This window comes from Phoenix dactylifera, chromosome 17, assembly GCF_009389715.1.
Source record: "Phoenix dactylifera cultivar Barhee BC4 chromosome 17, palm_55x_up_171113_PBpolish2nd_filt_p, whole genome shotgun sequence".
In the NCBI taxonomy this organism is placed as follows: Eukaryota; Viridiplantae; Streptophyta; class Magnoliopsida; order Arecales; family Arecaceae; genus Phoenix; species Phoenix dactylifera.
In genome coordinates, this window is record NC_052408.1 from 12,720,974 (window position 1) to 12,748,308 (window position 27,335).

Consider the following 27,335-nt stretch of genomic DNA (forward strand, 5'->3'; position numbering starts at 1 on the left):
TATTAATTAATTTATCCTCGGATTTGTTCTGCATTCAAGCTTGCACATCTACGAAGCATTCCCAACAGTAGATTCCCAAAATAAATTTATTATGACGGTTCGACCTTTGGTGTTTCTTTTCTTGTTATTTTGCAAGCGTATGACTTTTGATAGTATCACCTTTATCATAAGCTGGGGCATATCTAATTTCATCAACAGGGGCATTTTGCTGATTGGTCAACCACGCCAGTGAAATATGGTCTTCTGGATCTCACCCTCATCCCAAAAAACACTGCAAAAACAGCTTGCTGCAATGTTAATAGAGTGAAAATTAAATGGTATTTATGGCCCCCAAAAAAATCACATACTGCTTCCCTTACATCCACGTTAAAGATACTATCCCGAAAACTCTTTGGGAAGACAATCCCGAACAGCTTCATCTGTTGAGTTGCGTGCTAAAGATAGGCCCCGGCTTGCACTCTCGAAAAGAGCACAGCAGTGGCGTTTCAGAAAGCACAGTAAAATTGCAGACCAGCAAGAGCTTGAAACCTTCAAGGATCATGTAAGGATGGGTTTAGTAAATTCTCTTCGAAGCAAACTGTCTGTCTATAAATAACATAAAACTACAATCTACAAATTGAGTTTAGTACCTAAACCCAAAAAAAACTCAAAATATTCGTAATAAACTAGTTACTAGTGATAAGCTAGAAATTTAAAGTTTGCCTATACACCAACCATCCCTGAACTTCAAAGGGAAAGAGCAGCAAAAGGATATTTTTCACACATACAAATTCAGGTCTTTAACCTTCTGGTATTTATCTGCACGACATCTTAAAACTTTCAGTCCCAAGCCAGAGAAATCATCGAATTTGATAAACCTGCTTCTTCAAAAGTTAGGTTGCTCTCATAGTTCAACACCTTCGATGCGCCAGGAATTGCTTGTGTGAAACGGAAAGGTCTTGTTCCTCCATCCTCCAATTTAGAGCAGCAGAAAGACCACAAAAACTGCACAAATGTAATGAAGAATCATGGAGAGCCTGTTGCAAGGACATAAGGGAAGGACTTCATGAGCTCTTGGTGATTCTTTTACCTTTACTGGATCTTTACGAAGAAAGTTCCTCTGAAGTCTCCGTCCATCAGGGAGACGAATTCCAACTCTACAAAGAAGTTCCCTGCTTCCTTTTGGCTCTTCAGGCAGCGGAGGGTAGATGGGCTTTCCACTTGAGCTAGTTTCAGCAACTTTCTCGTGTTTAGGCTCGTCATTGGTGGCAAGTGACCTGATAGGGCCTTCTGTGTCCTCCAAGGAAGCTGATGTTTTCTGCAGAGTCTCTGGATACTTTGGTACAAGGGTTTTATCTAAAAACAAATAACAGTGACATGAGCAATTACAATTGCCAAAAGAGTAACCAAGCAAAGAACATCTTAACATTACAAAAATGTCTAAATACAGATTTCTTTAAAATAATTATAAAAGGGCAGGTATTTAGCAAGTGGAAAGTGCAAAAGATTGTAGCTAACATCCATGAGCAATAGCTCGTTGAACAGGACCATCAAACCATGACCGATGTGTTGGGCCAATAATAATGTCTGTAATCAGATAGATTTTGTCCATGCAATGACTATTGTAAGAAAGTTGGTAAAGACTGTAATTTAAGAAATTAACTAAATTAGGTTTTTGTGCAATTTCTAATTTGTGGTCAATCCAAGCTGAAGAGCAAATACTACAAATAGATATCAGATAATTTCTTAACACACGAATCACACAAATCTTTCCTCTTAGAAGATAGAAGACCCCCCATCTGTAAGGTGCTGGAAATGAAGCTACTCCCTTTTGGATAACTGTCATCAAAATGAGCTACAAGATAAAATGCATAGCAGGGAAAGCATTGCATTATTATATTTTTATGATCAACATGGAGTGGAACTAGACATGCTGATAAAGCATATACTCAACAACAAAATCTGCCTCTTTTTCTAAGGACCATTCAGCCTGTTAAAAGGATCCAGGAAGCCGAAAATCAATTCCAATACTCAATTTAGACATTTACTAGTAAGCAAGGTTAGGATTCAAATGGAGCCTAGAAGCTTTAACAAAAATGAAGCCTTTTCAGAAAACAGATGGCATATCATCCCACTCATAAAACCAGAGATTTGAGCTGTTAGAGAAAGATTACTTAACCCTGCCTCCAACATAGACAATCTCACATAGCTGAGGAAACACGAATAGGAAAAAGAGAAATCAGCCAGATAATTTAGTAATACACAGAAAAACATCCAAAATAAAATTACGAGTTTTCTCATGGGATTTGTGTAAGTGCAAGTAAAGCAAGATAACTTATAGATGTAGAGTAGGAACTTATGATAACTTATGGCCATGAACAAGTCTACAATATGTTATTTATGGATTGTGAGATCTAGAGGCAGAAAGCAGAAGACAGTCCATGATAGTTTCACCCAGGCTTACCTAAATCACTCCATCTCTCTCTGTACCATGAATCTGTATGTTTCGAATTCGCACTACTGTTCGTCCTAATTCGTGAACTACTAAGATTTATGCAGTAAATGTGAAGATGGTGGCATATCGAACCAGAGATGGCACTTCTCAACAACCAAATTCCACTCTAAATCCAATGATAACCACTAAACCTTTTAAACAGTTGAAACGCATGACTATTCTATTGATCTGAAAATATCATAACACAGTTAAATGATATACCAACTTAAAATCATATTACCCATATCTACCATCAGTACACGATACTATGGTTTCAGTGTGAGACGCAAAAGGATTGTGTAGAATAACATTTTTGCTGCTTGATTAGTTAATATGATAATAAATATATTAAGACTACATTTTCTAATCTTACTGTAGACAAATTAAATATGCTGATGCAGTGAATTTCAAATTATAGATTCAAATTCGAACCAAACGAACCAACAAATTTGGTTTCACCATTTTCCCATATCACATGTGGAATGTGGAATGAAAAAAGAGGTAAAAGTTTTTCTTTAAAAAAGGGTAGTACATAAAAATTTTAGAATTGTCTCACACAAATATCGGAAGGAAAAATGAAACAAATACAAGGAAACCATTGCTTTCTGGAGAGAAATTATCCTTTATTAGTGAAAGATGCTGGTAATATATCGAGAAGGGGAATGAGATCCATAGACAAGTGAGAGGAAACCCTAGCATCATAAATCAGGAAGAAGGGCAAAGAAGAGGATAAAAACCGAAAGGAATGGTGGGGAACTCATGAGGAGATTGGGGCAGATATAAAAAGGGGGGGGGGGGGGGGGGTGGGAGAATTTGGACAGTTGAACACCACTCAGGTCAGTGTCACCAGTGGCAAGATTTCTTAGGACCTAGCTAAATATAAGTTATATCCTGCTTTCTATCAAAATCAAGGTTAAATCTTCCAGTTCTCCCCTTTATTTGCCTGCTTATTTACAGTTTTACAGGTTTGATGAAGTGGTTTTCAAAGCAGGACAGCCAACAGTTGTTTGCACACCCTGTCGACCCATTAGGCCTTCCTGACATGGAATCAAAGTAAATCATTATTTTCTGAATTAAGTAGATATATCTTCATAGAAGTCGCAGGCATTATTTTCTGATCTCTGGAAAACATGTTGGAGAAAAAAAAAGATATCTGACTGTCCCAGGTTCAATTTGGGGATCCGATAAGAGATCTTCCTGAATAAAAAATAGTAGTTGAGATCTTCCTGAATCAAAAATGGTAGTTGATTGAATGTGCAATTACAAAAGCAGTTATCAAGAAACTTCAGTTAAAAATGATCTGCTATGTGGCAAAATTTAATTGCACATCAAACTGCAGTTTGCTACTCAGACTGTAGCGTACCTGGCATGCCTGATGTATGAGCTTTAGAATCCTTGGCCATTTCTCTTGGACGTTTCTGAGGAAGAATAGCATGATGTTCCTTTGGACCTTTATCCAGATATGGAAGCAAATCCTAGACAAAAGTTGTTAAAACAATTTTAAAAAGTGGGGAAAATAAAGGGTCCTGCCTCCATAATATAAAAAACATGGCTTCCAAAAAAAATATTTTTAACTATTCCTTAGTACCTCCAACAAACGCTCAGGTTGTACCATGCCACTCCAGGCACGCATTTTTTGTCCAGTGATGGGATCAATGACAAGAATCGCAGGAATAGTAGCCAAGTTGTAGTAGGTGCAAACCTTCTTCCCCTCGCTCGCATCATGATACATCTAAAATAATCATATGGTAGTACAGCATAAACACGATTTGAAACAGGCAAATTGTTGATACTAGCATATGTTTTGATACTAACACAATATAGCCATTTGAAAAAGAAAAGAAAAACACAGAAGTGTCAAAACAGAAATATTAGGGGAAAAATGAATAATTAAAGTCCAATAATATTCATATACAAATAATGGTAATGAAACACCAACCTGCCAGAAAATGAAATTAGTACGAATCGTTTGTGCGACAGCTTCATTTGCCCATGTATCCCGGTTAAGCTTTGGAAGGTGATGAGGCAATGTTTTTGTCACTATTTGTCAGCAAATTAAATTGAATGTAACAATGAAAGTTTGCAGAAAAATTTACCATGTGTGAGCTGAATTCCTCCGTGGACTGCAAGTTGATTAGTAACCACTTACCCTGCACAGCAGCCTCTACCTTCGCCTATTTACATACGATGCAGTAGCAACATTAGTAGCCTCATTTAAAAGGAGAAACATCAACAACTTAATATACTTTTTCATATTGAGATGATTGATTTGAGCCACTCAGTTATTTTAAACAATTTAAATTGCTTACATACTGCAGCTGCCAGCAAATATAATGCAAAATTCAAGAAATGAGTATAAAGAATATAAGACATTCTGTTTTTGCTGGGACCAATTTGTTGTATCTTATAAGTGTTGATACCAGCTGTAAGAATCTTGTATGTTTTGATATCTGTTGTAAGATTGCTGTAATCCCAACACTACATTAGACACTGCTGCTTCTTGAATCTTGTCCCTAAGATCTTCTTTAGATGTCCTCCAATCACTTTACCACCATTCAATGATGGAGGCCAACAAACAACTTCCTATAGACTCGTAACACTGCATACTAAGAAACCCAAGCTACATCAGATGCCATTTGCTTCTCAGACCTCTGATCACATGACCGCCATTTGATTTTCAACATTCAAAGGTGAAGACCAGGAAAAAAATCCTCAGACAATCGGATGATGGTTTGGGTGAACCTCAATCCATAACAAGATCACCTTTGATCATTCACTAAGTGTTAAAAGTCAGTGGTTACAAAAAAAACACCAATAAAATATATCATCATAGCACCAAGACTTAATCAAGATAAACAATTTCATATGAATGAGTAGATGCTGTGGCCATCGTTCTTTTTAAAGATTTCTAGTGGTTGGATCTTCCACAATCGGGACACTAGTTGGACTTTATTGCATGGATTTTTTACTACAGCAAAGTCAGTTAATAGATTATTAATCATGTGTCTGTCAGATGGTTGGTCTTCAACAACACCAAATCTTTGACAAGTCCATTTTTCCTGCCGGTTGCTGCACTCTTGAGATTACAAGGATATCTTGACATATAGCATCCAAAATTTTAAATTTGCGATCCATTTGTCATTTATACTCTTCTTGCTGCTCATGCCACATTCCATTTTGTCTTTGCCATGTCATGTTTATCAATGTTGCCACATGGTTGGTCTTCCTTGCCCCCTGATACCACTTTGGCACAGATGGGATTGCAAGGATCATCTACAATGATGGAAGATCTAAACAGATCTAAATATTTTATTTAAATATAAGAATTCAAATGCTTCAACAAAAATCTGATGAAGTATCAAATTCACTATCTAGAGCCAAATTGGAAAAAAGAAAATCATCCTGGAGGTGATTTCTCAAGCCCCCAAGAAAATGATTGAAAAAATGAATAGTGCAACTGAAGAAGATAGAAACTAGAATGCTCACTAACTCATAATTGATTACATGATTCCCACCCATTTTTTATGAGGAAATTGACTCAAACTAAATCTGAATAATTAATTTAACCAAATTAATTTTGAACCCTAAGTCAAACTGAAGCTAAGAATTCAGAAAAAGACAATCATGACCTCAAACTCGTTTTAGCTCATTCAAGCTTTGAGCCATGATGACCTTTAGTTGAGATGAGCCAATTCGGTATACATAACATATTGAAAAGATAAGTCTCACAGAGGTATCAAAACATTTACATATCTACCCCACAATAAATCAGTATGTAGATAGGTGAATAGATAAATGTCAGTCATTAAGGACATTCATATTTGTCTTCATTTTACCTTAGAGATATGAAATGAATCAACCAAAAGGAATCACTAAATTTGAATCATAAAATAAAAAGGGAACAGTGAAATTATTTCATCTACCTTGTCAAAGGCCCCTTGGTACATTAATGCAAAAGGCGGGCGATATAAGGAAGCAAGATTATCACGGGAGCCATTTGATGTTGACGCAGCCTTTTGATCTGATTCCCAAACAGCAGGACGTTTTGACTCCTCCTCAAAATTACGAAATGCAACCACTGAACTAGGATGTAGCCTGAAAACAAAAGGGTAAGAAAGAGTTTGAAATTTACAGATCCATCATATAAACAAGAGTTCATACTATTTTAGAAAAGTCATGCATTAAAAGAATGAAAAATTTAAATTAGGAAAAAATCACTTATCAAATAAATGATCAAACTAAATGGCTGCAAAATGCTATGGAAGTTACAAGTTCCACGTACACAAGGCTTTTTGTTATGGATCTAACAGCCAAATGAATAGAATAAAAAATGCAGAATAGGGGTTTGGGAAACCTAAACAAAAGTATATCTAGATTAATCATAACAAAAAATGTGAGCACAGTGTTTTCTATCATAATAAAAAATCTTCTTGAAGAGTTTGCTCCAATATATAAAGGAAAGCATCCACATTAACATGTGATATCAATTATCGGAATATATCTCACCATTAAGTTATAATGTAATACGTCAAGATAAACCCCTTATCTCTCTATCAATCACATAGAATAACCAATAATACTAGAAATGATGATAAATGCTGACAACTGAGGAAGAGGGAGAAAACAGATAAACTAGGATGATAAGGCGATAGAGGTCATTTGAGCTGAACATCATTGAACTTCTTAAGGTTTTCCTGAATTTCAAAGCTTACATTTCCCTAGGTATTTGAATGGACAATGGAAGATTTGATTCATTCTCCCACTCATTTGGGGAAAGCATTATCTCCAACTTGACCAGACCCACTTGGGCGGTCCAAAAGTCCATGTCTAATATGCAACTCTCAAATTGACCTAGATTAGACTATGTTTGATTTAACCCAACTCGCAAAGGAACATTACTTGCATTGCCGCTGTAGCTGTCACTCAGACCTCAAGACTTGCATAGAATCTAAGACTTTTGGATTGGGTCTGGGTCCAAATATAGAGCCAAAAGGAAATACATATCACCAGAACCAAATATCTGCCAATATATAAATCTGAATACACAGCTTGTATGCCTCAAATTGTACCTTATTTTTTTTCTTATAAACTATATATTAATAAAACTTTACTTTTACCTCCCACCACCAACCATTGCCCCTCGTGTAACTTCACACCTAAAGGTTCCATCACCATCTTCCCTACTCCAGCCATGTCATTATCAATATCTTTTTGTCACAACCAGTCTACTTCTCACATGTGGACACATTCAGTACCTAGATCTCTACACTTAGACTTGATTCATAGCCGACCAGCATCGGACTTCTTACAGTTTTATGCTTACCAGACCCAAACCCAACCCAATTGATGGACGATTAGACTTTCAGTCAAAATTGAGACCCAAACACCCTGATAGGTCCAAGTCTCAATAGGGTGGTACCTAGACCCTCCCTGACCCAATCCAACATCATCCCTCATCCTCAACTTAAAGGTTAAGCATATTTCATATAAATTCTAAAGAATTATTAGTTTTGATTTTCAAAAGTATCATCATTCATAAAGGATATTACTGTTTGACTATATATCACAACCATTTAGTATAAGGAATAGCTTAACTTCATTTTGAACATTTAATTCTCACATTAGCAATAAAGAAATAAGCCATCTAGGTAACTATTCCCATATGATAGACTAGTTCATAAACTGGATTTCTAATTGTTAATATGAAGTTAAATCGTTGTAGCTAGATTTTAACAATTAGCAAAGCATCTAAAATCCACCTTTTTAGTCATCCACGTGACCAAGTGATACCTAAATCAGCTTGACCCTCTACCATATTGAAGTGGGCAATTAAACACATACATATAGGCCTATCGAAGGATTGGATTATGAGATAGATCCAATTATCCAAAACTAGCAGGGATTTCCAAAATGGTAACATGATAAAGATCCAGATCCATTACCAGTGTAATGAATGGAACAAATTTGCATGAGATTCGACATGATAACAATTTAATTCAGTTATAAAAAAAAGCATTAAATACATATAAATATGTATATACATTACACATGTGTGCTAGATATCAAGGTTCACATTACCCATTTCGATACCTGTACCGCTACTTGGTACAAAATCAGTACAAATCTGTTTAACGTATTGGAACTTGGTACACTTGTACTGAATATTGGTTTAGTACCGGTGTAGTATAGTACGCACCGGTACAGCGAAATCTTGCTATATATGTCATTTATCATCACTACTCAATCTTGCTATATATGTCATCCTAGTACTTCTTGTTCCCCTCTATCTTCCTTGGTCCCCCACTCCTACCCCTCTCTTCATCATCATTCCTCTCTGTCCCTGGTTTTTCAATGTGGATTCCAATAACAAATATGTCAATTACCAAATCTACAAATGATAACTACCAGTCCCCAACTTCTAAATTGCCACCAAGGTCTCTCCCCCATCCACCCAATTTCCGCCCAAAACCATCACATCCACCCTTCTTCCCTCCTTCGCCTGCCACCCTTCTCCCTAACTTCCTTTGCCCTCCACACTTCACCTTCCTCCCCCAACTATTCCACCCTCCAACATTTCTCTCTTCCCTATTCGAAAATTGATCTTAGTTGATAAGAAAAAACTACTTTCGCATTATTGTCCTAGAGTCATATATTTGGTTTTTCAAGATTGAAAATCTAGGTATTATCTTTCACCGAATAAGGATTGTCCATGTCAAAGGTCAAGAGCAAATCCAACCAACATGAGGTGTTGCCATGGAGACAATCTAACACCAAACTCACAATAAGGATCACCCTTTCCACTCTGATTTTAGCAAATCTTTTGCTTGATTTGCACCATTTGACATGGACAACTTGAACAATTTTTTTCCATTATCACTATCATCAACTTGATTCAAGCAATAAAAAAGTTAAAATTTTGAGAATCTTGATGATCCACTGGTAGGGATTGACCAAATAGAAGGTTTCTATCTATTCCAGGTTATAACATCATCTCCAACACCTTCAGATAGGATTCACTACATGCATGCAGCACCTTTTGGTAGGTGCAAAATACAACTTCCAGCCCTCTGGCATATGCTTCTAGGAAAAGGATTCATCTCAACTATAAATCCACCTAAGACAGATGGTTCCAATTGTTTCTAAAGAAACTTGTGGATTAATGTGAAATATATAGAATCACATGCTTATGCAGAACAAGTGGTCCAAGAACTAATGGCATTCCAAGAATGGATTCACATTTTTTATCAATTCTTGGGAACATGTTATTAGGGTCACAAGTCAGGTCAGGTCAGGTCAAGTAAGGACAATAACATACGTACCTTGACCCATACTCGACCTAACCCGACATTTGGGTCAAGACTTCTCGACCCATACCCCCATGGGTCATTTCGGGTCACCCATATGATCCTAACCTAATCTATTTTGCAAGACTCAATCCCTAATAAAACTAAGCTAGCCTATCAAATCCACTATTTACAGTTCTTACTGGCTAATTTCTGAAAATTATTTAAAAAACTAGTATCAAGAAAAGACCAATCACCTAAAAATTCTTATCCAAGATAATGACCCAATCCAACCTAAATTATTTCAACCTAAATAGAACTCTACCATCATGACTCGAGTCAAGTCAAAGCCTTAACCCATAACCAACATATTTAAAATTTTGGGTCAGAAGATCTAACCCATACCCGAGGTTAACTAAAAACCCTTGATCCAAACCTGACCCAAGTAGGGGAGAGTTGGGTCAGATTTTTTGGATCGGGTCAATTTTCGTAACCCCTATATGTTATTGCAGTTAGCTACCTTCATAGCCTATATTTATTGTGCAATAGCTTCAAAACCATCATACAGTTGTCCACAAGATTCATAGCCATATAAACTATGATTAATAGATTTAACTACTTGTTGCCCATGGTTAAAAGAAACTCAGCTATTCTAATTTCTTGCATAGGCCATCCAAAAATTTGGAATTTGCACGGTGCCAACCCAGGGCCAAAACTCATTTAACTAGCCAACATGTGGAATTGTTTTGATACTTCGTTGCTAGAATCAGCAGCAGGTACGAACGCAGGTGCGAGGAAGCAGATATTTTAGAAACAAATTTAGTAAGGAAGCACTTAAAGAGCAGTTATGGTTCGAGATTTTGGAACGGGTGCATTACCCTAGGTAGAAGATTTATGGCACTAAATTTGACCATTTCTGCTCTTTTTTTAATGAAAAGCCCATGTATCTGTCTTTATGGTATTTGTTAAGTGCCCATAATTCATCTTTTTCAAAGCCAAGTTTTTAATGAACAACAAAAACTAATTTGGTAACTGCACCATTGGATGCTGGATGGCAACATCCGCAAAACCAAACAGTACATGTTGATACAAGGCAGCACAGGATAGCTCAGTTCAAAATGGTACAGACTCGGTCGGCTCACATACGAAACCAAACCTCAGTACCATACTAGCCTTACCAATATGATGTGGTACGATTAGTAAGAGGCGGTACAGTAGACCTTGCTCGATGGTTTTCAGTCCATCATCATGTCTTTGAAGCCTCTCATCACTTTTCCTTTTTTTTCAGTAATAGCCATAATGAAGACAACAAAATCAATGCTCATAGCTAGCTTAATGGTGTTTACTCAGAAACTCAATGTAGATTGATCTTACATTCAATTATATTCTAGAGCCATATATAATTTTCTGTTCGCATTGGGAAAAGAAAGGTCTTAAAAAAGTAAAGAGAATTGAGAGGAAGGTTTGCATCTTTAGCTATTCAAAGATGAATAACTACAACAATAAATACATCTTCTTTTTCTCTACCACCCTTCATTCTGTTGGGGGTAGCAATCTTCCTTCAATATCTCCTAACAATAAGGAAATGTTTTTCCTACCAAAAAGAAAAAACTTTAAATATGGTTTTCATCAAGGTATCTGGGGAAAAAAACATATAGGCTACAGTTTGAAAGAGAGAAGAGAGGAAAGCCATTATGAGGTAATACTTCCTCTCTCCCTTCCCTTCTTTTCATTTTATTTCATTCCCTTTCCTTTTATACATCTTAGAATCTTTGTTCCTATTCTATGTTTTTGGGAATAAATAAAAGAATGCATTAAAAGATTTAGCAATTTCATTCTAATATTTAACTCTGCTGGGTTCTTTTGAGAACGAAATTAAGCTTATATTAACTTTTTGTAAGCATCTTTGACTAAGGAATAAAATCAAATTTTAGAATAATAACTGTTGTATTTTTTTGGGGGACTTCCCACTCTCTTATGTTATGTTATGTTAACTGGCCTTTAAATAACAAACACTATAATGTTATGACAGACATTATGTTCCATATCCACTGTTCATCTTAATAGATAACAATTTTTTGAATTCAAACATTAGTCAAAAATATTTATTCTTATTTTATAGTATAAAACCCTGCTAATTGGTTTGCACCAAATTTATCATCTATACCCATTTTACACCATTAAATGCTATTAATTAGATTATACAAAAATGATACTCATTCTCATTGCCATGGAAATGATCATTCCTCCCATCTAAGAGTGGAATCTCAATTACTCTAAGGGAATGGTGATTCCAAAGGAATCATGATTCCATTAGTTGTTCTGCAAACCAAACACGGAGTTATAACTTGTAGATTATTTTTGACTCTTTTTCCAGAATGATGACCCATTATTGCAAAAAGAAATTAAACAAGAGGAGCATTATTTGCTGCATAGCAGTTAATGCCATGTAGGCAAGCAGTATCTCTTGTATCATGTTTTCTATAGTACATATCTCAAATATTTTCTTTATCTTGGTTATCACCATGTCAATAGTAAGAAAACTTTTTGTGTTTAACTATCTGTCTAGGAACCTGACTATTTGGAGAGGAAAAAAAGGATCCAGTAAACAGTGAAAAACATAAGCTATTCACATAACAATGATCTAGCAATAAGATGGTAACTTATCCATTAAAAACTAAACAAAACCATCAAAAATAACAGATCATCTATATCTCTTCGAGTATAGAAATGGCAAGATAGCCAGAAGCCTACCTGATAAAGGAGGGATCACCATACAAAGTATCCCTCTTAACCGGTAATGGCGCACGCACTTCATCGTCTCCAGCACCTTGCCCTACGTTCTCATTGACCTCAACATTCTCCCTTTCACTGCAAAGTGCAAACAGGAAGCGAAACTCACTACAACGATCAAATTCACGAAACACCATGACTTCCATACTCCAAACCCTAAAACTCTAATTGGCCCCTTCCAAACTCACCTAGGGATTTCATTCACTGGTGGAGGCAAGGACGACGATGGCACCGCACCAAACTCGTTCCCGGCATAGAACAGCTGGATAGCTTCCTCAAGCTTCCAACTCGTGGCCTGTACATCCACACATCGCATTCAAATCCATAATAAACCACCCACTATCTTCACTGAACTACGCAATGCCTGCCATCAAAAACCCTAAATCCCCACCCCAGCCCTCAAAACCCAGATCAAAGGGCAGAAAAAGAACCCTTAAAATCAATCATCGGTTATCCAATCAAAACAGTAGCAGCAGCCCAACAATTACAGGTTCAAGAATGTAAAAGACACCAATTTTTTCATTCACCGTTCGATAAATCGAGAACAATTGAGTTCTTAGTGCAAATAGAATGATGAAAGGACGAAAAAGACATCAAAGACGCGATCTTGAACAGATTCCTGCAAAGAATACAATTTTCGGCAGAAAATCAGACCTCGAGGAACTGCGCAGCGATATCGGCGGTCTGGCCGGCGGCGATCTCGAGGAAGGAGGAGATGAGGCGCTGCTTCTCCTCCGGCAGTAGGACGCTCTCCATCGGTACTTCCACCGAGAAATCGGATGGGTTTTGGGGATTAAATTAAATGATAACCCTAGGGTTCAGAGGAGGGATAGACAGTCCTAGGAACGGTGGAAACCGAGGAGAAGTCGATGAAGAGCGGGAGACGGAATTGAGAAAAGAGAGACCGCCAGGGAAAACCACCGCCAGCGGGGGGCCGGCTCTCTCAGCGCACAAGGCGTCCTCATACCAGGCTTTTATATGTACTTAAATATAATTTTAAATGGTTTTATAGAAGAAAAAATAATTTTATAACAAAAAAAAAAATACTAACTTTAAACATTTTGCAATGTGTCAAACATAAAGAACTATAATTTAAAACTAAATAAATAGTTATACTGAAGGATATTTAATTTTACTTGAAATTCTAACTAATATTTAAGATCTCGAATTATATTTAATAAGAGATCTAGCAAAATTTCCGCATTACATTGTATATCGAGTTATCTTAATCTATTATTGACCCAAGACCTAGTCTAGTCCAAAATGGTTAACAAAAAAAAAAAATAAAGATTTGGTTAATTTGTCTGCTAAAATCATTGTGGATGCAAATAAAATACCAATATCCTTACAGTAAACTATGGGCATTCATACCATAAAATGAATGTCCAAAGTAAAAAGCTAACCTATTTGTCGAGATCTAAGAATTTGAAACTAAAGTTCGATGAGCCTATAAATTCAAAGCCTTTTTATACTTCTTTTTAACAAGAGACTTCAACCTCATCTTGTTGTCAATTAAGAGTTCAACTAATCATGATACTAATCACTGGGAATCATAAAAGCATTAGGATATATTTAATTTTGAATATAAAGGCATTCCCTGTGGAGAGATATATTTAATTATTATAAGAATATTTAGAAGAGGAAATATTCTGAGATCTATATTGGCACACTTATACGGACTTAGGATAGGGGGCATTTTGAGATTAAAAAAAGTTATTTGGTAGGGGTATTATAAGAATAATTGATCCAAAAAAAATAATGAAAAAAGACAACAACGAACACTACAACACCAACCAGAAATTTGAGAATAATGGTAAATCCAAAATCTCCAAGAATAAGAACAATGAATAGATAAAAATTCACCGCCCAAAGAAATTTATCCAAGGAATACAGAGTTTGATGGAAAAAGAAAACTCACCACTTAAAGGAATCTACCCTAGGGATACAAAGTTTTAGTGATCACCACTCACAGATAATCTCTTTGAGATACATAGCAAGAACACGTTTACCACCCAAAGAAAAGTTTAGAGATACAGAACACCCAAAAAAAGAAAATAAGCTAAAGATTTAATTCCTTAATTCACTCAAACTTGAATTAGTTTCTCGCTGAAAACAAAACAGACATGCCTTTATATAGGCACATTTGGAATGCTTTTTAAGCAATTTTTTAATCTTAAACTTAGGGAGAAAGACAAAATAGACGTTCTCTAATTAGGTGTCCCATAAGAAAGAAAAACGCCATATACAGCATCCCATAAAAGTCCTAAACGCAAGAAAAAAAAAACCATATTTAGACGTTCCAAAATTTATCTTTGCTCAGGCATAACCTAAAAATAAATTGACATAGAAAAAAAATTTCTTTTTAGCTCCTTAAGCACCAGTGTCTTCCTTTTTGGCTCCTTAGGCACCCGTATCACTAATTTTATCTTGGGTAGCGGTATTTTGTGATCTGTATTGGCACACTAATATAGTTTTTAGGATAAGAGCATTTTATGAAGAAAGAAGGTTGTTTGATAAGGATATTACAAGAACAATTAAAATTATATATATATATATATATATATGTTAATTAAGTATATGGTATTGTATTTGCGTAGATGAATGGAGAGTAACCAGAAAATCCACTAGGGTATCCCCCTATGAACAAGGCGGTGCTCTTGGTTGCATGTGATACCAAGCGGTTTCAATGCATGTATTTTTTTCATGAAACAATCTTGATTTCACACCTAATTAGAAAACAAAGAAAAGTTAATAAAACATCTTATGCATGTATGCACATAACATGATGTTTGCGTCGAGATGCTACTTAAACAGGAGCCAATAATCCCATCGGGGCATTCCCTGATAGATGAGAGCAGGAGGCTTTGCTCACAATTGCGTGTGGTAAGAAATTAAAAAAAAGTCACAGTTCACATCATATAATTCTGGTCAAGGATATAGATCCACATTGAATCAATTCCTGGTCTCATGCACTCAAGTTGGAGAGGCAACCATTCTTGAAGATTATTGGATCATAATTAGAATGTCCTATATGTTCTAGTTGGAAGCTTGCAATTCATAGATGCATGCTATGTAACATGTTCATAGATATATGGGTACTGCTTGAACTAGAAACTTGTTGTGAAGAGGCATGCTATTTACAAATTCTTTTGTGGTCACGAAGTGTTTCAATCTGAATTGCTTGTGCCCTTTTACCGTAGTATAGATCTGCCGGCATTTGAACTTCAGACGTGTAAATTAATGTTTTATGGTTTAGATAGAATTTGAGATGGCACTAATGATGGTTTAATTGTTTTAATTATTTTTATATGGAAATTGTTTTTGGGCTCCTATTAGCTCGCGTGAAAAATTCTCTAGGCTCATGTCATGTTAATGGAAAACTTCAATTCTTGCAAACTATACCAATCTTCTCAGGCTATGCCGCAGAAAGAACTTTCATGTGCACAATTGGGCACCCCTAATTTTTTTTTTTGGCTTGCTAGGACAGGTAATTCATACTTGACGAGTACACAATTGGGCACCCTCTGACATTACACTATACATGGTCATCTCCATCATGCACCACCGATAAAGTGAAGCCAGCAAAACCCAAGACTTTGCCGACCGACATGGTTTACGTTGCATGCATCAGGTGGCCATGTATGCAGCCGATCACAATTGTCGGTTCCTGTGCCTAATTCATTAAGGATGTATTTTGGTGCATCATTATAAAAATTAGCAGTTGTGATTGGCTGCATGTATGGTCACGTAATGCATACAGTGTAGGCAATAATTTCTCCTTCGTCCGACTCACAATTTTATTCAAGTTTTGCTGTCTCTAAATGGGCCTCAAAGCAAATCCAGTTGCAGGTGACCTTGACGTGTCCTGATGCGCCGTAGGAGCCTACGGGTTCCAGGTGTAAACAGGCTTCATTGGGGTCATAAAGCTGTTCATGTAGCGGGAAAGTCTAGAGGGCCTTACGGCCCCGAAACTGTTCCATTGGGCCCATTAAAACACTGAATAAAAGCCTAAGTGGGCTTGATTAAGGTCTGGATAAAACTGTTGATAAATAGTGGATCAACACAAGCAATGGTTAAACATTTTCTCTAAGATATAATTTTCGTGGATTTCATGACTATCCAGGCCTTGGCTAGTGTTTGTATACTTAAACATGAAGAATAAAGCAATACTACTTATAATTCTTAGGCACTTATGGACAACTGAACCGGGTGAAAAAAAAACAAGCTTCATCGTTCAACACACCATAATGATGTCTAGATCTTGATTACTCTATTCTTTTGTTTAGAATTTTTCTCACATTGGTCTAACATATTCATCTACATTATATTTACAGAATAGGCTATTAGGAATTTTATAAGTGGAGCCGCATGGGGCTTAAGTTATAGGTGCAGGCCCAGCCCGCTTGTTTGGATGCCTGCAACTCAAATTGCACAATAAGTTGAGTTGCTTGTTGGGCTGCAACTCTATGCTATTTTGTGGTAGGTCAGCTTGTTGTCGAAAGAGCAACATGATGAATTGCAGATAGTTGAGTAGGTATCTTAATTAAAAAAGTTCTCTTCTCCTTCTCCTTCTCCTTTCCTCCATGTCTCTCCTCCCTCATTTTGCTCAAGTCTCTCCTCGCTACTGCCCTCGATGTCGCCTCTAGCCTTTGGCGCCTCCTCGATCTCGGACTTCATGGTGCCACCCTCCTTCTCCAATTCATGTCCTTCTTCTCCTTGATCGCCGCCGCCTAGACCTCTTCCATCCCTCTCATTTTCCTTCTCTTACTTGCTCAAGATCGAGTTGTATTGCCGTTGACACCCTCCATGTGGATGCCCAAGTCCATACTGGCCTCCTCATTCAGAATGTTCTCATCTCCATGTATGTCAGATACTCTGACATGGCATCCACTTGCAAAGTATTCGATGAAACATCTGTCAAAAACGTTCATCTTTTTCCAAACGCTGTTCCAAATACAAAAATGAGCCTTTTTGTAAGCCGGCTACAGCAATCTAAATTACAATGTAACTTGAGTTACAATAGAACTTCACCACATAACTCCAAACAGCCCCCACATATAAGCAAGAGAAGCTAAGATAGCTAAGAAGGTGTGGCAGTGTGTCATGGTGTGACAGGTATCGAAGTATTTAAAAGGTAGAACTAGAATCAAAGAGTTTCTGCTGGTGGAACTCCTATTAACCTATCAACTTCTCATTTGATGCCTACTAGTCTCTTTTTGCTTATACTACCATGCAAAAATTTAAGCTCTAAAATAAATTAGGTCCTGCATTCTAGTCATCAAAATATAATGGTCAATCCAGTGGCAATTGTCAGCTCAAAGGCTTCTCCAGAAGGGGTGTTTAACCTTAGATATGACTGGTCAAAATCCTCTGCCACTCCCGTCTTGTATAAAACTATAAAATTGATGTTTACTGAATACAATTCGGAGTTCAAACTTTAGAAAGACTGGAATGCGTGACAGGTTAAGGAAGCAAATGGCCTGGGTCCAGTCCACGGATTAAGACCCAGGGGTTGGCCCATTTTTGTTGACCCTCAATCGATGTGCATGGGCTTTTGCCACGCTTAACTCTATGAGACGACCAAGCTAAATTGGGGAGGGACAATTGATCCACAATTGACTAAGTTCATGGAGTCAAAGCACAGCCTCAGAATATAACTTGCATCATTAATCCGCCATGGAGCTGATCACCGGCCAGACCTCAGACCTAAACTATATTCAACTTTTATCAGCTTCAGACTGGGTTTATTTAAAATTTCATATTTGTGTGCTCAAGCCCGGCCTATGATCAGCTCTAATCTACAATTATCAATGAAAGCTATTCCTTACATAAACAATTTAAAAAAGGTTTAGTGGAAAACTAAAAGCTATTAGCAGATCAATTAACAACTTCACGAGAAACAACATTTGGATTGAGTGATTGCAGCTTAAATGCAGATCCAGAACAGTGTCCACTCTAGTTACTCCTCTAGACGGAGTCATGGTCATCGTCTGCTCACTCTAGGGATGTTAGTTGATAAAAAAACCTTGCTTTAGCTCTATCATCCTGTTTTTAATACATACATTGTGCATTCTGGTTTCATCCCTCTGCTCTTGTAAATAACATATCCTCAATAATATTGGGTGGCTAGGCCTCCCCTTTTTCTTAAAAAAAAGAAGAAGAAGAAAGGATTGGGTGGTCAAACCATCCACAATATATCCCTTAATTAGTCTTAGGAGTATCATTATTGATAACGTGCATCATCCTCTGCCCAGATTTGATCTCCAAGTCTTCCACAAAGCAAAATTAAAAGTTATCTCTTCCACCTTTAACCCCTTAGTGGAGAGCTCTTTTCTCTTTTCGGAGACTGGAGGCAGATTCCTACCAATCCCAAGATTGAGTTCACAGGCTTGACCCACTGATTGCTAGAACAATGGCAATTTTTTAGCAAGCACCCAAAAACTTCAGGAATTGTTTTTTTTTTCTCTCTTTTTTCGAAAAAAAATGCTAACATTGCAACTCCAACGGTGAACTTTGTTATATCCAATTTGGACCCTGACACCTCCCAGCTTTTGAAACGTGAGGTCCATATATGCCCTCCTATCTAATTAGAGGCAGGGACAGGGGCCTGTTTGCATTCAATGCAAGCATATGTATGCCATGTTTCACAGCTCAAAAGTGCCGTTAAATTTGAGTTGTGGGTGGCCCCTCGTGTTCGGGCATGTTCTGACCTCAGTTTTTTGCCAGGTTAGACGCATGAAACGCATGCAACTTGGACCGACCCACAACCTAAGTGACTAATTTTCTGAATATAAATCCAATCAACTGTATGAACAAAAGAAAATGTGCAAAAGCTGAAAGTTTGGATTATGTTCTAATATATTGAATACTTTAGCTCAATATCAGAACTTTTGATTCTTCAGGGATCAGTCGTCACATTTTGGTACAACGAATGATTTTGAGTACGTGTTCTCCACAACCTTGACAGGGGGATGGAGCTTGGTTGGTCTTTGTGAATCACATGCGACACCTCCCCTTTAGCATCTTATGCTAGGAAAAGAACTTTTATTTGTGAATTAGGGGTAGTTATATAATTTTATTTGTTTTTTTAAAATTATTCTATGACATTTATATTTCATTCATTGTTGATGAAGTTAGGATTCTACATATAGATCATTTAAAAAATAATATATAATCCATAAGGCAAAGCGAAAAAGAATGCATTCCTCTTCCTCTAGTAGCCAATATCTTTCTTTGTTTATGTTCTCTGTTTCAAAAGAGAGACATGAAAGGTACACCAATCCAGAGAGAGAGAAAGAAGGAGATCAGACATGGGGCCACAGTCATCTATCATAGGGTTGTTTAACAAGATTCCCCTAAAAAATGAAAAAGGTAACAAATACTCTGTGCTCTCTCTCTTTCTCTCTCTCTCTCTAAGTTGGGGAGGAGGTTGGTTCTCTTCTTCTTCTTCTTCTTTTTAAAAAAAGAAAACCTCAAAATTGTTGGTTTAATTAGCCTCAAAAAAGAAATGTGGAAAAGAAAAGCAGAGCCTCGACAATAATAGCGTATGAAATGAGGGATTTGGTATCCATTCATCCATGAAAGGACTTCCACCCTCTAGCCATGTGCAGTCAGCATCAAATTTGCTGCAAACGAACTTTAAATCAGGGATTTCATAGCAAGGAAGCCTTCAAGATATGCTCATCATGTTGCTAGTAAAATTCTTCCAGCAGAAGTATAGAGATTTCTTAACTTGCATCCTAGTTCTTCTAGAGCATAAAGTTCCAAACATGATGCATAGAATATTGCTTTCAAAGTTTTGGCAACTTATTTAGTTGCCTCAATCGTAACTAAGGTTCTTAAATAATTTCTCTTATATATTGCATAATCAAGTCTCGCACTTTTGCTCTAGTAGCAAAGAATGATATCATTCAAGCAAGCACTCAGCAATCTATGTCATCGTTCAAGTATCTAAATCTTTGCGAAGATCGAATAGTAATTTACACCTAAATGGTACTAACAATCAATGTTGCTATCATAGCATAGTTAGCCGCATTTCATATCCTCTTCCATACATAATTTACTCTAGTATCATACGGAAACACTAGATGTTCTTCAACAAGATTTTGAAAGGAAAAAAAATCAAGGTTGTTCAAGTCATCATTTTTAAATATCAAACTGACTAACAAATTTGAATATCTGAAATAGAAATTAGTTCATCCCTTGACACATAATTTGCCTAAGCCTAAGAATGACAATCCTATCTTTTGAGATGTACTCAACATGTCAAATAAAATTATTTGTGATTTGTATTTATCAGCGAATATTGGTTTGTGTTCTATTTAGCAATTATTGACTAACATTTACATTGCTAGGATCAATTAATTGGATCCATATAATCTTATATTTTGATGATAAGGTCATATATTTTTACTAAATGACTTGAAATTTTTATTATTTCTCTTCTTTTTTTCCCCCTCTCCTTGGAGAAAGCTACTTGGTGCAAAATAAAGGCCTACTAGATCTCTATCTATTCATCAATGGAAAGTTGCTCAAGACATACCTAATTCAAAGATGGAAAAAAGTGGAAAAAGATAGAGCAACACAACCAATTGAATGAGATTAAAATGTTTGATGGCCTACTCAAACAAACAATTGCTACAGACAAGAAAGAACCGAATGTAAGTGTTGGATGCCAAAGTGATGACTTGGACAACCATGTTATTAATCAAGTAAAATTATGAATAAATTAATACTTAACAACCAAAAAATCAATTCAATGAAAACCACTACCATATATCTGATTGATGGTTCAAATTAATATGTTTTCTTTCCCCTTCCTCCCACAAGATAAAAGAAATGTCCTTTTGTACTCTTCCTCTTAGTACACATTTCTACCTATCTCATTCTCAATTTAATTAATTTGTTAAACAAAAAACATGTGGATCAACCTCGATCCAGCTTTAAGATGTGGGTGATCTGATAAAACAATTGAAGTCAAGGAAATTACAAAGAAGGTGCAAAATCAATAGGTGCCGGAGCTGCTACAATTGCTTCAGCCGGAGCGAATAATTAATAGAATTCTTATACTAGAACAATTGGAATAATGGTATCTTCTAAGCATGCGGATGCGAATATTTGCGGAATGAAGGCTAGGTCCGGTCGCAACTAGCTACTAGCCAGGTATGTTTGATCCTATTGTGTTTTAATTTTCAAGGAATTTAGTAGAAATGCCACCTTCCAGGTTTGAATTTGAAAAGTGAATGTGCTGAGAAATTATGGATCTATGACCATAATCATAACATTTATCTACATCCAACTACTAGGTACTTTGACAAAATTAAGAAATTTACAATCCAAGTCCTGGAAGGTTCTATGAATACCCAAATACCCGCAAAGTGTTGTTGATGGCATGTGGAATTAATCTACTTTCTATTCAAGTTGGCGTGTCTCAATTGGCAAGAGCCTCTAGGCTCGTTTATTTTCTTGTTATGGGTTTTCTTTGAACCTTCTATATATTTCTCTCTCACACTTGCTAAATAAAAACAACTAGGTTTTGCATAAGCTTCCCTTTGTTTTGTTTTCTATCACCAAAGAAGAAAAAAAAGAAGAAAAAGAAAGAAAGAAAGAAAGAAAAGTCTCCAACCACTTCTATGTGTCTGTCCGAGCTCTTCTTTTAACCCCATTATGGTTCCAAGTCTTTACAGTAGAAGACCGTGATTAAGAAAACTGTAATATGGTAAGGAAAATAAGAGGAGCATTCCTTTCAAAGGAATAGAAGTTTGATGGAATACCCACTAATTTCTTCCACAGGAAGACATAGGACCCACCAATTCATGTGAAACGCTGAAACCATTCAGACTGTCAAGGGTCAACAGTCCATGTTCAAACGCTCTCGTGTAGTATCCATGCACCTTCCCTCCTAGCTTCCACACAAATCCCTCCGCCCCTTCTCCCCAACCATGCATGGGCCCACCAAGCTTCCATCATCAGCCAGTAGATCTCCCAACACCATATAAACTCCTCATCCCCTCGCTTCCAGCTTCACATCTTCTTCGTTTCTTCTTCTCCAGTTTGCTGCTTCTATATATCCCCCCCAACATCCTCGCCCCCTCTTCCAAAACTTCCTCAACCGCAGAAAACACTCGGCAGATACCAATGGATCAACTCCTCAAATGCCAAGCTAACTATGTCCCTCTCAGCCCCATCACCTTTCTGCAGAGGGCTGCTGCTGTTTACTCCGATCGCACTTCCGTCGTGTACGAACGAATCCGATTCACCTGGAAACAGACGTACGATCGCTGCCTGCGCATGGCCTCATCCCTCCGATCTCTAAATGTTTCCAAGAATGATGTGGTCAGAATCAGCAACATAAATTGTCTTACAGTGCTTCGTCGTACGTGTATTTATCTGATCTGATGACAAACTGATGTTCCATTACAGGTATCTGTGCTCGCCCCCAATGTTCCAGCTATGTACGAGATGCACTTCGCCGTGCCCATGGCCGGTGCAGTGCTGAACACCATAAACACCCGGCTCGACGCGGCCAACATCGCCACCATTCTAAAGCACTCGGAGGCGAAGGTGTTCTTCGTGGACTACCAATACGTCCGGCTCGCCCGCGACTCCCTCAAGCACTTAATCGACGACGGCGCACCCTTGCCTTTAGTTGTCGTCATCGATGACGTCGATGCCCCGACTGGCATCCGGCTCGGCGAGCTAGAGTACGAGAAGCTCATCGCAAGAGGCGATCCCAAGTGCCCTCCAACCCCTCTCTACGATGAGTGGGATCCCATAGCTCTCAATTACACCTCCGGCACGACCTCGGCGCCGAAAGGCGTGGTCTACAGCCACCGGGGAGCTTTCCTGAGTACTTTGAGCCTCCTCCTCCAGTGGGAGGTGGGGAGCGAGCCGGTGTACATGTGGTCGCTCCCCATGTTCCACTGCAACGGGTGGACCTTCACTTGGGGCATGGCGGCGCGCGGCGGCGCCAACGTGTGCATCCGGGCGACCACCGCCCGCGACATGTACCGCGCCATCGGCGACCACCGCGTCACGCACATGTGCTGCGCCCCCATCGTCTTCAATATCCTCCTGGAGGCCAGCCCCGCCGAGCGCCGCCCGCTCATCGCCCCGGTCCACGTGCTCACTGGCGGCGCCCCGCCACCGGCGCCGCTCCTTGAGAAGATCGAACGACTTGGCTTCCGCGTCACCCACGCGTACGGCCTCACGGAGGCGACCGGGCCGGCGCTGGTCTGCGAGTGGCGCGAAGAATGGAACCGCCGCCCGGTCGACGAGCAAGCCCGGCTCAAAGCGCGGCAGGGCATCAGCGTGCTGACGCTCGCCGACGTCGACGTGAAAGACCCCGAAACCATGCAAAGCATCCCCCGGGACGGGAAGTCGCTCGGAGAGATAGTTCTCCGAGGGAGCAGCATCATGAAAGGTTACTACAAGAATCGCGACGCCACCGAGGCCGCATTTAGAGATGGTTGGTTCCTCACCGGCGACGTGGGGGTTATCCACCCCGACGGCTATGTCGAGATAAAGGACCGATCGAAGGACGTCATCATATCCGGCGGCGAGAACATCAGTAGCGTCGAGGTAGAGACGATCCTCTACCAGCATCCCATGGTGCTCGAGGCGGCGGTGGTGGCCATGCCACACCCGCACTGGGGGGAAACACCTTGTGCGTTCCTAAAACTAAAGAAAGAGTACTGCGAACAAGGGAGTATCCAAGAAGAGGATATCATATCCTATTGCAGGAATAGCATGTCCAGGTTTATGGTGCCGAAGAAGGTGGTGTTCATGGAGGAGTTGCCGAAGACTTCCACGGGGAAGATCCAAAAGTTTCAGCTAAGGGAGATGGCTCGTGGCCTCAAGGTGACGGGGAGAAACGGCCGGACGCCGCAAGGAGGGGCGGCGCCGCAGGGGAAGGCCCAGGTGGCTTACGTTAACGGTAATAACGGTCACGGCCAGCCCGAGGCACAAGAGCAAGTCTTAGCCATGTCTCGCCTTTGAGTCTGCTGATCGGGTTCGAAGGGGACACACGTGTAGATGCTGGTAAAGTTTTGTAATAAATAAAAAGAAAGAAAGAAAGAAAGAAAACGTTATAATAACATAAGAGTCAGTGTCCACTGTGATTCATGTCATGTAATATATTGTTCCCATGGATTATATTATTATAGATGGTGAATGAAGCTTGCTTTTGAGTCAATTTATCTTTGTTTAGATGAGCCACTTTTTTTGAGCCATCACCACCCCAATGGTGTTCTAACAGCTGGGGCGAAACGAACATGGTAGAGCCGAAGGTAAGCTATTTTCTTGGATTAATAGCAATGTCCCCATGGAGCCGAGGGGGGGCACATTGGTTGCATTATTCAGGAGCTAGATTAATGATACATAAATTAAGGACCACAAGATAAATAAGTTGGATCTACGGCCATAAATGATACATGAAAACTCAATAACCTGAGTTGTTTATTTTACAATAAGTGGATATTGATCCAAATCAAGTTTCAGATAATTTTTGTCCAATCAAATTCAGATTCTATATAGAATCTGATTTTTTATTGGATTAAACTCGGATTTAGCCATGTTCAAATCTGAAAGCTTGATAATTCAAATATCTTCTTTTTTGTGAAGGAAATAGAGACTAAGGAGGTCATGGCCTCCATTAGTACTTCAAAACAAACTATATGTAAATACAAGAATATAAAGAAAAATGATTACATGCTTTGTTTTTTTTCTTTCATATTTTGATTTATATATTTTTTTCACTCATGCTCTCCTTAACTCTCATCTATTCCTATTTTAGTTCTAAAACTCGACCAACATTTAAATTTTAATTTTATTTCAATCAAACTAAACATAATCAGAAATTTAAACCTGTTTCAAAAGTAATTATATTTTTCTCAAAATCAATCATTCACTTTCTATATTGTGTTTCTTTCGTGTTGCACTGTGTCACATATTATTGCGATAAGAGTTCTTTTAGTTTTGGAATTATTAATTTGACTAGTTGGACAACTAAAATCATATGATAAATTGAACTTCCAGATCGAAAACCCAAATCTGAACTCGAATTCGATTATCAATAAAGTTTGAAGATTACTCATTTTGATGGATACAAGCCTGGATCTTTTACCGGATTAATTTGGATGCTGATAAAAAATGAATCTGATCCAAATCTAACCCGTTTGTATGCTTAGTTGAATGATGATGTTTCCTTGGTAAAGATTGTGATCTGTAGGATGAGTGGAAACTTCACATAATCTTCTTTAAGATATGCCATTATTCTGTTTACCAACAACCAAATTATTTTGGTCGCAGTTGAACAGATGTATTAGATTATGAATAGAAAAGTTCTATGTAGTTTCTCTGAGGTGGAATGGATCGGTAACTTCCTTGTGAACTTTAGTTAATATACCCACTAGAAACACGGAAAGGATAAAGAGGATAAAAAAGGGAACTTAACGGGCGGTCTATAAAATTTTTCTAGCAGTTATATATATTCTTCCTCGCCATGCTATTGGGCAGTCCACCCTACGCATTATAAAACGAGGTTGGTGCATGTTGCCTCTCTACAACCAGTACATGTTGTCCATGATCGATCTAATGGATCCAAAGCATCAAATCAAGTGCTCCTCCGTTAAATAGCTCTTGTATTTGCCTTTGCGTGCCTTGATGGCGTTGATCTAATCTCTAGGATTTATTATGCTCTCTCTCTCTCTCCCATGCACTACTGGAGGATCGTATACGTTTAGAAATTTCAACTAAGTGGCTAATCAGGATCCTTTTTTAAGGCAACACTCCAATGCGATGGTACAAGCCAAAGTCCATTTGACCCGTCAAAAATCTAAGAGAAAAAGAAACCAAGGTAGGTGGGGCAAGTTCCATGGTGACGAGTCCCATGCCCTTCATTAATCTCCGATTGATTCCAAGGCAAGGAACGAAACATGAGAGACTGCTATCTCGGTCTTAGCAGTAAGTTTCACTGATGGTTCCCCATGTCTTCTTTAGGTGTATTGGGAATGCTTGCTATAAACTTGTGTTGATGTTGAACGAGTGCACTATAGAAGAAAGTACGAGTCAATTGTCAACCGTCAAAAGGGAAGTATCCCCAAAAGTGTTCTTTTTTAGATTAAATTAACTATTTCCGTTTTATGTTTCCAGTTTCGCGTGTCTTGCATGGTGTCAAAAAGCAAGCACGCTTTTGGGGATGAATCTTGGGTCGCACAAAAGGAAGGATGATTTACTTGGATATAACTCGGTAATCTATGTGGGTCAATTGCACGATGGTTGTTTCCTCTTAGCAAAAATTTTTAAGAATTAAAACTTGATGCTTTGTTTGGTTCCCAGGTACTGAAAGCGTACGTAGGTAAACAAATGGAATTAGTTAGAGCTTTTGTGGGAAGGAATTGAAGAGTGAATTGATGTAGAAGCTATTTCAATTTTTCAATGAAATAGTTTTAACTGGGTTAGCCATGAATTGGGACTTGCCTTAATGGTTATTTCTCCTCTACATAGCAATGAAAGGTTTCAGGTTTAAATCTTGGATGGCGCATAGGACCTACATAATCATAATGTCGGTGGGTTTTCCTCACTCTGTGTCAAAAATTTTAAGGGTTCTTTTCTTAAATGTTGGTTCTTTAAATAGATCAAACATGACTCTATATAAAATAGGTTTTATGAAAAATAATAAAAAATATATTGTTAAAACTCACTTTTAAAGTTTTGTGACTCGTTAATCTGACAAAGGGATTTTTTGTTTTTTTTGTTTTTGGCTACAACGGATGACTCATACAAGT

General features: G+C 38.1%; 2 protein-coding genes across 2 annotated transcripts; one reads left to right on the forward strand and one right to left on the reverse strand.

The window, feature by feature from the left end:
* Positions 1 to 535: 535 nt before the first annotated feature.
* On the reverse strand, positions 536 to 13,511 carry LOC103717618 (plant UBX domain-containing protein 7). The gene is made up of 10 exons (XM_008806078.4): positions 13,204 to 13,511; positions 12,738 to 12,844; positions 12,511 to 12,627; positions 6,397 to 6,568; positions 4,570 to 4,647; positions 4,413 to 4,481; positions 4,062 to 4,205; positions 3,837 to 3,948; positions 1,070 to 1,335; positions 536 to 984 (listed from the first exon to the last, which is right to left on the reverse strand). Exons 1-10 carry the CDS (start codon positions 13,303 to 13,305, stop codon positions 820 to 822), a joined length of 1,332 nt encoding a protein of 443 aa, XP_008804300.1. The 5' UTR covers positions 13,306 to 13,511; the 3' UTR covers positions 536 to 819.
* Positions 13,512 to 22,458: 8,947 nt separating this feature from the next.
* Positions 22,459 to 24,742, forward strand: LOC103717609 (trans-cinnamate:CoA ligase, peroxisomal-like). Its single transcript, XM_008806069.4, has 2 exons — positions 22,459 to 22,884; positions 22,972 to 24,742. Exons 1-2 carry the CDS (start codon positions 22,495 to 22,497, stop codon positions 24,544 to 24,546), a joined length of 1,965 nt encoding a protein of 654 aa, XP_008804291.3. The 5' UTR covers positions 22,459 to 22,494; the 3' UTR covers positions 24,547 to 24,742.
* Positions 24,743 to 27,335: the final 2,593 nt, after the last annotated feature.

What these genes read in the sequence shown, in the direction of transcription:
- LOC103717609 (XM_008806069.4), top strand. Translation starts at nt 22,495, where the DNA reads ATGGGCCCACCAAGCTTCCATCATCAGCCAGTAGATCTCCCAACACCA. An exon ending in ATGTTTCCAAGAATGATGTG is followed by an intron (nt 22,885 to 22,971) that starts GTCAGAATCAGC and finishes GTTCCATTACAG; the next exon opens with GTATCTGTGCTCGCCCCCAA.
- LOC103717618 (XM_008806078.4), bottom strand. Translation starts at nt 13,305, where the DNA reads ATGGAGAGCGTCCTACTGCCGGAGGAGAAGCAGCGCCTCATCTCCTCC. An exon ending in TCGCTGCGCAGTTCCTCGAG is followed by an intron (nt 12,845 to 13,203) that starts GTCTGATTTTCT and finishes GTGGATGTACAG; the next exon opens with GCCACGAGTTGGAAGCTTGA. An exon ending in TTCGTAAAGATCCAGTAAAG is followed by an intron (nt 985 to 1,069) that starts GTAAAAGAATCA and finishes ACATTTGTGCAG; the next exon opens with TTTTTGTGGTCTTTCTGCTG.